We start from the raw sequence: 17,009 nt of genomic DNA, 5'->3' as shown, positions 1-17,009 counted from the left end.
AATTTTACATATTAAAAATTTTTTTATTATAAATGAACAATTTTTTTTACTATTGAAAACTCATATTTTAATTTTTGAAGAATTTTAATAAATTTTTTTAATTTCTAGCATATCATTTTTTTATACCATCTTAGTTAAATGACATCGTTTATATTATTTTATTTAAATGAGATTCATTAAAACTAAAATTTTCTATCATTTTTTTTTATATTATCTTAGTCAAACAAAGTTTTAATTCTTAGTCAAATAAAGTTAATTAAAAGTTAATTAAAACTTACCACGTTTGGAGTCTAATCAGTTTTTTATGTGCAAAGTCTTCTTGTTGCAGTTTAATTGCCCCATGATCCATGTGGGCCTTAAACAGAGTAAATAAAGTAGAGGGAAAGGGAAAAAGAAAGATGGGTTGCTCTTATCTTCAACTGAAAACAACACCTTAGCAGACACATGCAAACAGTAAAAGATTGCTTCTGGGTTTTGCTTTTGGTACTATAAAATATCACTTACAAAAGGGTAGGTGGAAAAAGTTAACTCAACCACCAATCCACAAGATAGACAACAGGCTTATGAACCATTAGATATTAATAAATACAACACTTGCTGCCCCATTGGAAATGGGGCGATAATTCTCAAGATATAGTCTTCACGTTCCCATATCTACAACTATCATCAAAGAAGAAAAAAAAAAATGGAAACATAAAGGTTAAGGGGACCCCAAACATAATTACCAACCAACAAGGCCATGTTGCTTCCATCAAAACCCAATCTTTCCCCTTTCTCTCATATTTGATGGTGCTGTAGCTGCAAAAGTCTAGAATATGCCCCGTTGGCTCGGCTCACTAATTCAGAGTGGCTGCCTTGTTCGACAATCCGGCCGTCTTGCACAACCCCAATACTGTCCACACCTCTAATGGTCGATAATCGGTGAGCTACGAGAACTGTTGTGCGACCTCGCATTAACCTCTCGAGTGCTTCTTGTAGCACACATTCAGATTCGGCATCAAGGGCACTTGTTGCCTCATCTAGTAAAAGTATTGTTGGATCCTTAAGAACAGCTCTTGCAATTGCAATTCTCTGTTTTTGTCCTCCAGAGAGCTGAACTCCTCTTTCACCAACTGGTGTTTTGTAGCCATCTGGCAATGCGCTAACGAATCCATGCACATTGGCTGCTCGTGCTGCTTCGATGACTTCTGCTTCGGTTGCACCATCTTTTCCATAGGCAATGTTGTCAAAAATGCTTGCTGCAAAGAGAGCTGGCTCTTGTTGCACTAATCCAATTTTAAGCCTTAGGGACTTCAAATTCAATCGTCGAATATCCTTCCCATCAATCATAACCTTTCCAGCAGTTGGATCATAAAATCGCTCGATCAATGCAATGACAGAACTCTTTCCACACCCGCTAGCTCCCACGAGGGCCTGGCTTTGGCCAGCTCGTATTCTGAGGCTAAGGTCTTTAAACACTGGAACATCAGGTCGTGAGGGGTATGCAAAATCGACATGTCTAAGTTCAATCTCCCCACGCATTGATTCAACAGGGTCAGCTTCAGGATCATCTGGATCAATCCTAGTGGAACGGTCCAAAATTGAAAATACAGAACCAACTGATTCACCGCCCCTTATAATCTCTGGAGCAAGACTAACAGTTTCTGCCACTGAATTAGCTGTGATCACCAGAACTACAAAAACCTTGATAACCTTTGAGAATGTGGAGGCCCCTTTGCTGACAAGGTGAGCACCATACCAGAGGATGAGAGCTTCAGAGGCATAGAGAGCAAGCTGAGAGAGGCCAAAGAGGAGGCCAGAAGTTTGACTCCTGCGTAGGCTGTGAAGCTGTGGAACACGAAGCTCGTGGCAGAACAGAGAGAGGATTTTACCTTGGGCATTAAAAGCTGCAACAGTTCTAATATTGCTAACTCCCTCACCAGCAATCATGCTCGTCCTTGCATGCGCCTTGGCTGTGTCTCCAGCAAACCCTTTGAGAGAGAGTTGCTGTATAACAAAGAAAATAACATAATAAATCGTCATGGAAATTGAATCAGGGATTTTTACACCAATTAAGTACGTAGACATGCAAATTTGTAGAACACAATGCATCAAATTTTAATAAGGTATGCTCACCCCATTTCTAGCTATCATCCAAGGAGCTTAGATATGTCAAATTAAGACTTTAAAACAATAAGATTCATTAAGACATGAAGTTTTTAAGCATGATTACAACAAGAGACGTGCATTCATTAGTCAATCAAACAATGGACTTCATGTCCATAAGTGAAAAATAATTGGTAGCTTCTAAAAAATGATTGTACACTCAACTCTATAAAGACTACAAGGACCCACCCAGTGTGGAGCCAACCAGGCTAGAGTCTCCTCCTATACATATAAAGCACATCTAGTACTATGATCATTGCAAATTTTGAGGCACATCATCAAGCAATAAATTCATGCACTGTGCATATCGCATGCGTAAATTTAGATGCAATTACAAAACTGTCACTACCAGACACACAGTTGGAAAACTAATACAGATTCTGGAAACCCCATAAATCAAAACGAAAAGGATCACAGGATACGACATTAATGCAAAAAATGAAAAAAAAAAAAGAAAAAAAAAAGGATGTCACCAGCCGCTGCCATGCTAATAGACTGTCACCCACCTGACACTCTCCAAGGAAACCACCAAAATACCCAGAAAAAGTTTTAAAAAGAAAAGCAGCAGAAGATCATAATCTCTGCCAAGAAATGTGTCATAAGTAATGTGATTCACGGGCCAAGAATCCCTTACAAACAGTAGCTCAGTGGCATCTATCTAGGAGTATTATAACAGTAGTGAACAAAGCACTGAAAGCTCGTATACCTAGAACTGATATATATATATATATATATATATATATATATATACTGCATGGTGCAGGGTCGTGCCAGGCAAAAATAGAGAAATAAAGTCCAGAGAAAGAAACAAGACAAGTTGAGATTTGACTGGGACTGAAAATCCAAGAAAAAGTTCTCATAAGGTCATGGACTCGAGAAGTTAAATTAAACACAAGAACACTCAGTAGCATGGAAATTGATGTGGTTTTAAGGCATGGAATCTTGTCTTTTACAATTATTTAATGTTATTTACGAGCTGCAAAACATATTAACATTATATTTACGTTGAGGCTTTTGAGGAGTTGTAAGGAGCATGTGCAGTGCAGGTAAGCTTGACAAGTTTTATTTTCTTTGCTTTTGTCGTTTAATGGTGATGAGTAGTGAAGTTAGATTCCAGAGATCAAAAAGGAGATGCAAAGATCTGACACTGTTGCAGAAAACAATTAATAGATAGGAAGTTTCCCATTTACCCTTTTGCCCTTTTGAACCCAAGAAAATGTAAATTGCTTTTTGGAACATAAAGGAGATGACTTAGTGGCTCACTCCCCCCACCTAACATGGATATCAAAACGACAAGCAAAAGGAAAAAAGAAAAAGATGGCTGCTTTTTTGTAGCACAGCATGGTTCTAAACTTACCTGGGCAAAGTTGGCAAGGACAAGTAGAGGGAAAGTGGCTAAAATGAGAAGAGAGACCCTCCATTCCACTATGAAAGCAACTATGAATGAAGTGAGTAGAGATGTCATGTTTTGTAGTATCACAGATATTCTCTCGGCTATTGCAGATTTTACATCGGCAGCATCTGTAGCTAATCGTGCTGCAACGAGACTCGAGTTGTGCTCCTCTTCATCGAACCATCCAACTTCATTCCTCAGAATTGCTGAAGCAAAAAATAAAGAACCATAATCAGGAACTTCCCTCCCAGATCCAAGTATAATAAATGTCAAATGAGAGAAAACAATGCACTGTTTATGAATGTGAAACGAGACGAGAAAACAACAGCAACAGAATAACAGTTAATTTTACCTGCAAGCATCATTCTTCTCACTCTTGTAGTGAGGTTCTCTCCCATAATACTGAAGAAGTAATGCTGAATCAAATATGCAACAACAGCATAAAGTCCAGCGCCAATGTAAATGAAAACGTACTCCTTTGTTTTTCTTTCCATTGAGGCGGGATTTCCATAATAGAAAACCTCAATCATGTTGCTCATTACCAAGGCAAATGTTGGACCAATAAACCCAGAAAGCACAGATCCTATAGCACCCATAATAGAATATGGCCATTCAGGAGCATTTAGTTTAAGTAGTCTGCAGAAATAGCCATGTGGAGCTGGATTTTTACGGTCAGTTTCAGCATTTGAGATCATCTCAATGCGGCCATCAGCACCAGTACTGTATGAATAGCTCAAGTTCCTTAAACTGCCAGACCGGAGGCTTAAAGATTTTGTTGAAAGTGAATGACTTAACCGTGATGAGCGTGATCGTCGAGTTGATGGGTTTGCAAAGTCTCTATTTCTTACCATTTCTTGGAATCGAATTAATGAAGCATATGCTCCTCCTTTGGCAATCAGTTCTTCGTGGGTTCCTGTTTCAACAACTTGCCCTTGTTGAATAACTGCAATTGTATCAACATTTCTAATGGTGGAGAGTCGATGTGCAACAACAACTGTTGTTCTTCCAACCATGAGACGGTCCAATGCTTCTTGAACAACACTTTCAGAGCCTGCATCAAGGGCACTAGTAGCTTCATCTAGAAGAAGGATCTTTGGGTTCTTCAACATAGCTCTAGCAATTGCAATTCTTTGTTTTTGACCACCAGAAAGTTGGACTCCTCGCTCTCCCACCTGAACCAGGATAAAGTACACATAGCCTCAAGATGCAGTAAAAGGCAAAAACATGAATTCTCTCCAGTTTTCTTTTTACCTTTTACAATAATCAAAATCAGAATTATGAAGTGGTGAAGTCTGAAATGAGAATATTTACACAACTAATCATAGTAAAATCAAATTTGCACTAATTTTGCTGACCTATACCAACCTGAGTGTTGTATCCATTAGGAAGAAGAGTAATAAAGCTATGTGCATTTGCAGAAGCAGCAGCAGCTTCCACTTCATCCATTGTGGCGTCGGGCTTTCCATACAATATATTCTCAAGTATTGTGGTGGCAAAGAGAGCAGGTTCTTGGTTCACCAACCCAATCTGATCACGTAACCACCTCAGTTGCAAGGTCTTTATGTCCACATTATCAAGCAGAACTTGTCCTGCTCACCAGTAAGAAAAATCAGCACAATCATCCATCTATAGTCGTGAAATTTCAAACTTTCAATTCAAAAAAGCTTCTTAATTACCCTGATTAGGATCATAAAACCTCTCTATCAGAGAGACAACAGTACTTTTCCCAGACCCGCTACCACCAACAACGGCAACAGTCTTTCCAGCAGGAAAGAAGATTGAGAAATCACGAAATATGATAACATCTGGCCTTGATGGGTAGCTGAAAGTTACATCCTTGAATTCTATGTTTCCATTAAACTCAGACAAACACTTCCCATCAGAGGGGTCTTGAATTATAGTAGGCTTTTGCTTAATAATTTCCATCAACTTGTATCCAGCTGCTTTACCTTTGCTAAATGCCCCAAGGTTTGAAAATGACTGGCCCAAACTCCTGTATAAGACAAAATCATTTATATTATTACCAAGCTTATATTTATCTAATAAATCTAAATCCCAGTGTTTCAGTAGTTAGATATTTACATGCCACCAACAATGGCAGAGAAAATTGCTGTGAATGCCTTCCCTCCATCAGTCTGTCCGTTCCGGATAAAAACACCAGCATACCAAAACACGAGGGCCCATGACATGCAAGCTATTCCATAGGTACATCCCAGCCCCAAACCTTTAGCCATCCCGGCTTTATATCCAAGCTTTAAAGTGTTCTGTATTGCCTCTGAATATGAATTTAAGGCTTTGCTCTCTCCTACATAAGAGTAAACTGTCCGAACTTGGGCAATTGCCTATACAAGAAGGCAGATAATTTACAAAACCAAAAAGAACGATAACACAGAAAGCAAGTGCAGTTCATACATTTGATTATTTTATAACTAAGGTGTTACAGAACAATTTGGCAACAATTTTGGGTCTAAAAGCCAAAATCAACTAAATAATAATAGAAAGGAAATTAATAAAGGGTTGAAAGTTGCACATGCAAAACCATCATATGATACACAAAGTGCCACTTCCAACCACAGCATAGCTTGCAGCTTTCTAATGCTTAACAAAATATAAAAACTAAAGAAATATCAACACAACTGCATTTTCCTTGTCATTAACCCAAAGATTGAATCAAAACGAGCTATGGAGTAATCAAAAAGAACAACATAACCGATTCAACAAAGCTTCCAAACAGAAGTAGGCTAATAAGACCTCACCTGCTCGGCAATTATGCCAGCTTGTGCATAGGATTCGCGGCTCTTGGATGTGAGACCAGTGAGAGTATATGCATATAAGCCGCCAGCGAAAGCTATACCTGGTATCACTGCCACACTTAGCAGTGCTAGCCTCCATGCTGATACAAAACCAACCACTAGCCCAGCTAGAAATGTTGACAAATAGTGTATAAAGTTTCCCACCTAAAATTGACAAACTATTAGTAAATTAAGAACAAAGAAAGAAACTATCATCAACAACAGTACCACACGGCATAAAATTCTTAGGAGAACCTAATCCACCATGAACTATAACCACTTGAAGGGCTTTCATCGAGATCATTAAATTTCTAATGGACGAACAAAATTCCGACATGGGAGCAGGGCGCACGTTAAGTCATACTTGCTAACGTGCGCTGGTCAAACAGGAAGGAAACTTTTGGCATGGGCCCCGCATTAATTCAACTCAGAATGAGCATTTTCTGCGATTTAACACCAACCCCTCGCACTAGATTTAGCCCCACAAGCACACAGTATAAAATCAAGAAGCAATTAATGAACCCACAAAAACAAAAGAGAAATAGAAAATTCATCAAGATGAGAATGGCAGAAAGTGGGGTAAAAATAAAAAAAAGACACCTTCTCACTGATGGCATCTTGGACAAGAAGAGTGTCTGTTGAAACACTGAAGACAATATCTCCAGTTCTTGCATCTGTATCAAAGAACCCAACATCTTGTTTCAACACAGCCTCTAGATACTTCTTCCTTAGTGTGCCTACTTGCCTTTCTCCAGTGTACATCCAGCAAGCAATCTCTGTTAAATTCCACCATTTCCAAACACACAAGAGTCACAATCAGGCTGGAAGATTAAACGGGTACGCAAGTTATACCCATGAAACGAGCCATGTAGAGAGATAACGTTGCAAGAGAAAAAGAAGGAAAAAATAAAGTGATGAAATTGACAGGTGAAGGGAGAAAAAGAACAAGAGGTCAGTCCATGGACCACGTGGGTAAGCTTTTCAGCCCTCCGGTCCGATGTGAACAGGATACACGAGTCATATTTTGTTCTGTTCTGGGCCATGTGGTGCACCAACCAAGTGTGCCCTGTGATCCATTTATCACAATCCCCATTCACAAAAACAACAAAAGCAAGAACAAAAAACTGGACATACCTGCGTATGATGATAGGCACACAACAATGCCAAGATAGACAAAATATAGCGCATACTGCAATCACCACATGAAGGAAGAGGATGAACAGAAGTAAGCAATAGATCTTTCAGATCTAACATTATCATAAAAAAGAAATGGAATTTAACAGACCTTAGAGACTTCATGGGTCATTTTTGGCAAATCAGATTGATTCTTCCCAAACCCATTAACCATTTCACCAAACAACAAGAAAAAAACTGGCATTGAAGAGCCATGAATAATGGCTCCTATGCTACCAGAGATCATAAGCAACCAATCATACTTATCAGCAAAAGAGAAAAGCTGGAAAAATGGCAAGGTCTGTTCTTTCTTCTTCTCTGCCTCTGGCAGTGATGCTTTACAACTACTAGTATTAGTATCTACAGTCTCTGCAGCCATTTTGTTCCCCAAAAAACCAAGCCCCTCTCCTCCCTCCAACGGCCCAGAAATCAAATAAAACTGTAAAAAATAACTGGGTTGTCTCAATCAATATTATAAAGTATCAATCTTGAGTAAAAGCTGCTTGTGGGTGCATTGCCATTAAAGGAGAGAGATCTGAGCTACAAGAGAAGGTGCATGTATAGAACTTGGAACTTGACAACAGGAACCCAAAAAAGAAACGATAAAGAACGCTAATGGAGGCAGTGAGAGAGAGAGGGGGACTGTGGCTGTAAGACTATGAAGTGAGTGTTAATTGGACTAGTGGTCAAAGAGAAGAAGGGAAGAGAAGAGAAAAGAAATGAGCTTTTGAAGGGGCAGAGGTGGGTGGAGCTTTATAGTGGAGGATTCAACAGTGTAGTTGTAAAAAATTTTAAAATATATATATATATATATAAACAAATTTAAAAAGAAAAAAAAAAGAAAAAGACTATGAATTTTGATCCAGGTTAAGAGGAATCTGATTAACTGTGTGGTGTCCTACTGGGGTTGTATCGGTCTCAGTGCCACCATTTTTATACTAAAATTTACATCTTGGAGTGGGGCAATATAGGCTATGTAACAGAGAGGATGTAAAGCTTGGCATGTTACCAAGAATTTGCTCATGCAAAATAAATTTAATTGAATTATTTTTTTTTTAAAAAAGAAAAACATCCCATTTTTAACTAAATATGTGGTTTATGAATCAATTCATTCATGTTTAGTAAGAAATTATGATAATATTTATATAATTTTGTAAAAAACTAAGTGCTTTTATAATATTATATTTTAATTAATTTCATGTTTATGATAATTTTATTTTTTACTTTTTATTTTATTAATAAAATAATTATTCTATTAATTAAAGAAGTTAATGTAAATTAAAAAAATAAATATCATAAAAAATTAATTTGAATAATTAAATTATTATATTTTAACAGTAAATTTTATTGTAAAAGTTAATTTATTAATAAATTAATAAAATTTTAAGAATTAAATTATTTACTATTAAAATATTAGAGATTAAATTATAAATTTTATGCAATATTAAAAATTATATTATAAATTACCTTAATAAAATCTCTTCATATTAATTGCATTAAATATGGATCAAACAGCATTATATAAATTAGTTGGTTTGTTTTTTTTTTCTTGTTTTTTATTGAAATTAAGACTTGACTTGTTTCATAAAAAAAATATTTTTTATCTTTTCTAAGTTTAGAAAACTTTTATCAATAAAAATATTTTTTTAATTAAAATAAAAAAAATTACTTTTTAAGAATTATTTTATATCACCATATTATAGATATAATAATTAAACATTAATTATTAATAATAGTGAAAGTACATGATGTCCACTATTACACTTTTTGTACATAAATTTATTTTTATTTTTTATTTTTTTAACGTTTATATCAAATACTAGAAATAAATTATTTCTTTTAAAAATATTATGCATGGAAAATATTTTCCAGGTTCACATTATTTCTACAACACAAATAGAGCTAAACAGTAAAATAATTATAAATTACATAATAAGACATCATTTTTACGATAAATATATGTTTAAAATGAAAAAAAATATATAATTGTAATAATTATGGTTTAAAAATATTATAAAAATATCAAATTAATTTTTTATTTTTAAATTATATCCAAATTATCATATTAATATTATGAAATTTAGAGAAAATAGAATTTTCTAAATATATGTGTAAATTTAGTTTGGATAATTACGTTTCCTTTATTCTTTTTTTTCTTATTCTATAATGATACATAACCGCTACTCTGTTACGATACCATATATTTTTATTTCGCAGAGCCGTACGTATACAGTGGCGGAGCCAGGAGCTTCCCTTTGGTAGGGCACCGGCTGCGCCGCTACGGCACCTTCATCCTCCTTCAAAGCATTTTCCGGTTGCCGATACGGCACGTGCCCCCTTGCCGTACCTTCCCTCCGCCCCTGTACGTATATATATCTCAATCTCGTCAGACAGTCATTTAATTCTCCTCGGACGTATGTAGTGGTAGGATTGCGGCATAATTGGACTACTCTTTTATTTCTCTGTCACATCAGATGAGTTAGACTTCCTTCTGGCAGATTTGGACCCTCGGTCAATCTGATCTGCCTTAGGCATGGATTGAATGGAATGTTAATGGATCGGTCTGATTAATGGATTCTAGTGGGCTCTAATGAGCTTTAAATTTGTCTCTTTTTCCATAGCTTAATTTCAGTACGAATGTCAAAAATCCAACGATCCTGCTGGGTCCAGTTGGCTACTGTAGGCCTATGGAGATCTTGAACGGTGCCTTCACTCCTTGTAGACCGTCTCCCTGTCTACAAGGGAGATGAGAATTATTATAACGATGGTATCGATGATAATGTATGATTACTATTTTGCCCTTGAAATAAAATAAATAACATGTTCATGAACTCTCATATTCAGTTTTTATTTTTGTGCCTACTGTGAAGCTTCTAATTGAATGATGCCTATTAGTTTCGTTGTTCGCGGAATTTTACTTTAATGAAACATAATATTAAATTATTAATATTTCTTTATATAATTTACTCTGAAATTTAAACTCAAAATTTATCAGTATTAAATCGTTAATTTTTAAAATAAGGATATGTAACCTAAGATGGAACAGAGTAATTTATCTTATAAAAATATGTTTCTATTTTATATAAAAAGTAGACAATTAGTATTTTATTCAAATTAAAAAAATTAATCGAATTAAATTAATTTAAAATTTTAATTTAATTATTTACTTATTTTGATTTAATTTTTAATTTTAAAATTTTTAATTATTTTAATTCAATTTAATTTTAATTTAAAAAATTAAATTGAATTGATTAATGATAATAATATATTATTTTTAATAATATAAAAAAATTAAATTATAATTAAAATTGAAACATTTTAATTAAATTTTAAAATATTAAAAATAAAAAAAAAATTTAAAAATTCATTAAAAATCAATTAATTCCTGAATTAAATTAAATCAAATCGATTCAAATCAAATCAATTTGTGAAAATTAATAATTTTCACAATTAATAAAATTTTAATTTTTAATTTATTTAATTAAATTTAATTTTAAATCAAATCCATAAATATTTAGCACTAGTTTATGAGTATTAGTCATTCCATTGCCATATTAGATGAAACTGTTTTTATTAGATACATGAATGTAGACAACGGCTATTCTTCTAATTAGTTGATTAATCATTAATTTTAGAATTTTACTTTTCTTTAATTATGTTGAGGTGATGATAAAAGTAGACTTTTTATTTGAATTAAAGTTGATAAATCGGATGATATAGACATTTTCTAAGCCATAATATTTTACCAAAAAGCATTAATCATACAGACATATAAGAAAAATTATAATTTAATTGCTATAATATAAAATAAATAATTAATTAATTATCTTAATTTTTAATACCGGGAGAGATCAAATAAAAATCGATATATTTTAACATGCAATATCAATTTTCAAAATAAAACCACGTAACTTAATACATGTAAATAAAACATAAATTCAGAGATTTTTATGTGGAGACGCAGTATAAAATATTAATAAAATTTAATATATTTATAATATAAATTCATATATGCTCCATATAAATAAGAATTACTCTAAATTTGAGTCTATAAATAGAAAAAAGAAATTACTCTAATTTTTTATTTTTTAAAAAAATTAAAAAAATATGTTTATTTTAATTTTTTCACTCCAATTGAAAAACAGAAAATAATTTTTTATTTTTAAATTTTATAAAGGAAATGAAAAATACTAAATTGATTATATTCTATGCTTTTTTTATTATACTGAAAAATTTTAAAATATAATTTTTTTATAGTGAAAAATACATAACTCTGTGTAGAAATAGACTTTAAATAAATAAAATACATTAATAATTATATTTATATATTTAAGTATATATATATATTTTTTTTATTTTAAATTAATATAAAAAAATTAAGATGGAAAATATTATAAAAATAAATATATTTTAAAAAAAATAATAAATTAAATATATTTATTAATTTTTCATTTGATTTAAAATAATTAATTATTTACTTTAATTTTTAAATTTATTAAAATATAAGTGATTTATTAAATATTTTTTTTCACAATAAAAGTGAATATCACTGATAAAGAGACTCAAATTCAAAATTTGGTGAAGAATTAATCATACCATTCACTGTTTGACTTAATGAATAATTATTTAATAATATAAAATTCACTTATGTAGGAGTTAAGTTGAAGAAAATAGCTTGTAGTGATTTATACAATAATAAACGTAGTATATTATAATTTTAATATCTTAAATTTCTTTTTTTTATCGTAGTGATCAGGTGATAAGACCTGATAACTTTTAATTTTATTTTTATTTAATTTTTAATTTTAATTTTATTTATTTATAATTTCTTCAATAATTCATTTTTCAATATTATAAATATTGTGATAAAATTAAAATGGATAAATTTATTATATAATATATAAAATATAATTATAAATTAAATTTACTTTATTATTTTCAATTAATTAGAATAATTATTAACTTTTAACTCTATTAAAATAGATATAATAAATATAATTAATTTTTAAATAGTAAGGATTGTGATTTTTGATTTATTAGTAGTATTATTAACACAATACTACTACTAACTTGAATTAAAATTAAAAATCAAACAATCAAAAACTAACTTGAAGAATATTTATTAAAAAAAATTGAAGATATAATTATTAAAATTGATAAAATTTAAAATTTTTTTGATAATTATATATTTAGATTATATTAAAATATTAATTTTTTATACTAAATAGGGATGATAAAATGGCACTTTCGTTACATTTAATTGTCAAATTTATAGATTATAAATAAATTTAGGTGTTTAATCGATAAAAATAAAAAATTTATATTTTTTTAAACGAGAAAGTAATGATCTAATCCTTGAAATTTCATTATACTAACAAAAAAATCATTTTATTTTAATTCATTATTAGATTCACATTTCAATTTCATAAACAATTTCACCCTTATAGTTTTAATAGCTATCACAATTGATCTCTTAAATTTGAATTGATCTTTTAATTTTTAAGTAATAACTGAATGACTATTTTTATTAATAAAACTGAAATTTAAAGGCAAAATTATTTTTATTAAAAATTAGAGATTAAATTTTAAAGTTTGTTAAATTTAAATAACTACATTATAATTTTTTTTAATTATTTCAATTGATATGAAATTTAATACTCCTTTGATTAAAAAAGGTTAAAATGAAGTTATAATCTATTCGATAATAATATTTAGCGGTAGTGTGTGTTTAGAATATTAATTTTTATTATTTATTGTTGGATAATTATTTTTTTATAATAGTGTTGGATGATTAAATTAAAAGTTTAATTTATTAAAATTCTTTTGAAATTTAATATTAATAAAATTTAATTAAAAATAAAAAAGAAAACTCTTCCAAATTTGCATGGTATAGCTAGTACACTTTAAGGACTCTCAATAATTTACTATAACATTAAATTCAAAGACAGTGAGAGAGAAGAATTGATTAAATGAATTTGGAAAATTTTATTTCTTTTCATTGAAAATGATATTTGATTATATAATACAAACTTATACTATTACACATGAAAATGAGTTGTCCTAAAAAGCTTTATCTATAATAAAGCCAATAGTTAGTAATAGTATTTTTTTTAAAAAAAAATTACTTTAATTTTGAAATTATTGTGATTGGAAGCTATCTTTTGTGATTTTCTTTTTCAACCTTATCTTCCTATTCCTTTGATTAATATTTGTAATTTCACTAACATTGCATGTGTTGTTGCAACCCTATGTGTTTTTTCATGCTTCCTCCAATAATAATAATAATAATAATCATCCATTCTTTTCTTTGTGCCTATTTTCAATTTTCTATCATTTCTTTTTGAATAAATTATATTTTAACGGAATTAATAAATTAATTTTTATAATTTTAAAATTTAATGCTTAAATTTTTATATAATCATTCCGTTCAAATTGAAAATTTTTCATTCATAATTCCGTTAGTTAATTGGTCGAAAAAAGAATAAATATTTTAAATACCTAAAATATTCTCATAAATATTTAAATCCTTTCTGATATAAATGAAAATTTTATATTATATAAATTACACTTTGATCTCTAAATTTTAGCGTAATTGATAAATCGGTTCTTATATTTTTAAAACTAAATCCTTAAATCCCTTTATATTTAATCCGTCTAAAATTACACTTATTTTATCCATTATAGACATTAATTCAAAACTAATGAATGGTAAAATGTCTTCTGAAAATATAATTTCTCTTTACAAAAATTTATAATATATTTAAATGTTATTTAGGAACATTTAAAAATAGCTGAAATTATAAGTATTTTTTGAAAATTTTAAAATTATAAATTTTAAAGTATTTTAATGAATAAAAATTAAAGAAAAAATATTAAAAATTAGTTAAATGAGATATTATAGATAAAAATTACTGGAAATTTAAGTGCTTTTTCAAATAAAATAAAGGAACAAAATGTTTAAGTTATAATAGATGAGGACGGATTGACATAGAGAGATTTAAATATATGATTTTTAAAATATAGAAACCGATTCATTAATTATAGTAAAGTGTATTTTATCCATTTAAAAAGAGTCATAAAGTCATGTCCATACTTTTAACGGTAAAAATGAATGAGGGGACTTTTAATTTAGACGAACTGATTCGGTTTTAAAAATATAAGAATCAATATGTTAATTATACTAAAACTCATGGACCAAAATGTAATTTACTCTTTCTTTTTTTTTTTTCTATCTCAAATTATTGTATGCTCCACTATTTAATCTGCCACGTAAGCTTAAAATTTACATGTTTTCTTTTTTTTTTTTAATTCTAAATATGTCTTTTAGAGTATTTTCTTCTTAAAATTGCTAAAATATATAAATTATTTAGTCAATAATATAATAATCATGTCTATCTCATAACATATCAAATTAGGGGAATTGCCTTGTGGATGTTAATTATTTTAATATATACATATATAATTTTGATTTGTATATTTAGTTTTTATTTTATAGTAATATTTTAAATTTATTATTAATTTTGTATTTATTTTATCACTTTATACACACTAAACTTTTTATGTTACAATTTCTTAAAAACAGTTTCTTATTATTGTTATTATAAAAGAAAATTAACAATTTTTAAGTAATGTATTTAGAATAATATTTTTGTTAACAATAGCTTAAACAACTTTTACTATTAAATATCAATTTCTCTTTATGTAAAAGTAATTTAATATAAATCTCATTTCACTTATATTAAAATTCTCCAACTCTTTATTATTTTTAATTTAAAAATAATACTATTATAACTTAATCTGATAATAAATACATCTGATAAATAGAAAATATATAAGATTTTACTCTTCTACTGTCTGATTCTCATTTAAAAAAAAATACTATTATTTCAAATTTTAATTCACTAAATTTGCGCTTGAAAGTTTATTTTTATGTAATTAATTAATAAAGAAAATTATGGAAGTAAATAAAAAGATAACAAAGGGCCGCATAATTATTTAGATCACATGCATGAGCTATGTAAATGTGTGATCTATTGGATGACGCATGGAACCTAACGGTCCACAGCCATCCGAATTTTGAAAAAAAAAAAAAAAAAAAAAACTGGAAATACTGCAAATTTATGACAAATTTATACGTAATAAATTGGCTTGGTCCCAAGTTCTGTAGCTAGCTAGACCTCTATATAACCCACAATTCTTCTGGGTATTGCCCATTTCTCTCTAAAAGATTATCAGCTCTATAGCTTTACCATTCCAGATATATAGCCGTTGCTTGTATTTAAACTACTATAATGTGACATGCAAATAAGGAAAAAGAGGGCAATGTAATATTTATGACCAGTCATTCTCGTACTTAATAATAATTTTTTTTATCAAAAATAAAATTTATTAATTATAGAAAAAAATTACAAAGGCTCCAAATTCAGAATTATATATTTTCTTACAATGAGCTCCATAAATCAATATTAGGGAGCCCAAAGCATTGACATTCATCATAAAAATGGTAAAATCTAGATAGCTTTGTAATTATTGCTTCTATTAATATATATATAGTAATTAATGTTGTTTATTTTACCAAAAAAATTAATGCTGCTTATAAGTAGATAAACAGATAATTGAGACTATGTACTATTTATGAGTGAAATCCTGAATTTTAAATATATTTAATATAATTAATTTATAAGATGAAAATAAATTCATGAATTATTTGATTAATTATTAATATTAAAATTTATACATGTAACCACCAATTTATATAAATAGATATTTATTTAATAGGTTTTAAACTCATTATTATAATTTTATCCTTTTTTTTCTCACAACTAAGAGGGATTTGTATTTAGTGCAACAGACTCACATCTACCTAATTAATGTAAGAGTATAGTTAGTCAAAGGTCTTACTCTCTACTGATGTATCTTCTTCCTAATTAATGTTTGTTCATGGTCGCTTGATTATTGACAATATTATGGTTGCTTTTGAATTAATTCATTATATAAAACGTAAGAGCATAGGTAAAAAAGAAAAAGAGATGGCTCTCAAGATTGATATAAATAACGCTTATGATAGAGCGACTCAAATTTTCTAAAACTAGCAATGTTGCAAATGGGTTTCTCATAATGATGGGTTGATCTAATAATGACTTTTGTTGCTTCTATCAATTACTCTATTCTCTTGAATGGTGTTGAGCTTGCTGAGCTTGGACTTATTACACCATATAGGGATCTATTATCTCCTTATTTGCTTATCTTATGTGCTAAGGGCTTTTCAACTATTTTTAGACAAGCAAAAGGATGAGGGGATATTCGTGTACCAAGATATATAAATAAGGGTCAAGTGTATCCCATTTTTTATTTGCTGATAATAGTTTTTTCTATTTTAAAGTTGATGAGAGGGAGTGCCATGCTGTTAAACACATATTAGTTACCTATGAAGATGCTTCGAGTTAGGCAGCTAATTTCTAACAATCTAGTATTTTCTTATCTGCTATCATCCAATCTGCTTCTTA

The 17,009-nt window shown here is 29.7% G+C and overlaps 1 protein-coding gene across 1 annotated transcript; it reads right to left on the bottom strand.

Annotated features, from left to right (window-relative positions):
• Positions 1–551: 551 nt before the first annotated feature.
• On the bottom strand, positions 552–8,278 carry LOC110600989 (ABC transporter B family member 19). The gene is made up of 10 exons (XM_021737951.2): positions 7,616–8,278; positions 7,465–7,519; positions 6,931–7,106; positions 6,295–6,495; positions 5,621–5,880; positions 5,215–5,531; positions 4,904–5,127; positions 3,891–4,710; positions 3,503–3,744; positions 552–1,986 (listed from the first exon to the last, which is right to left on the bottom strand). Exons 1-10 carry the CDS (start codon positions 7,880–7,882, stop codon positions 778–780), a joined length of 3,771 nt encoding a protein of 1,256 aa, XP_021593643.1. The 5' UTR covers positions 7,883–8,278; the 3' UTR covers positions 552–777.
• Between the last annotated feature and the right edge of the window lie 8,731 nt (positions 8,279–17,009).

The sequence above is a fragment of the Manihot esculenta genome, chromosome 15, assembly GCF_001659605.2.
Source record: "Manihot esculenta cultivar AM560-2 chromosome 15, M.esculenta_v8, whole genome shotgun sequence".
In the NCBI taxonomy this organism is placed as follows: domain Eukaryota; kingdom Viridiplantae; phylum Streptophyta; class Magnoliopsida; order Malpighiales; family Euphorbiaceae; genus Manihot; species Manihot esculenta.
Note: the sequence above shows the minus strand (reverse complement) of the source record. Positions and strands in the feature narration are given on the sequence as shown.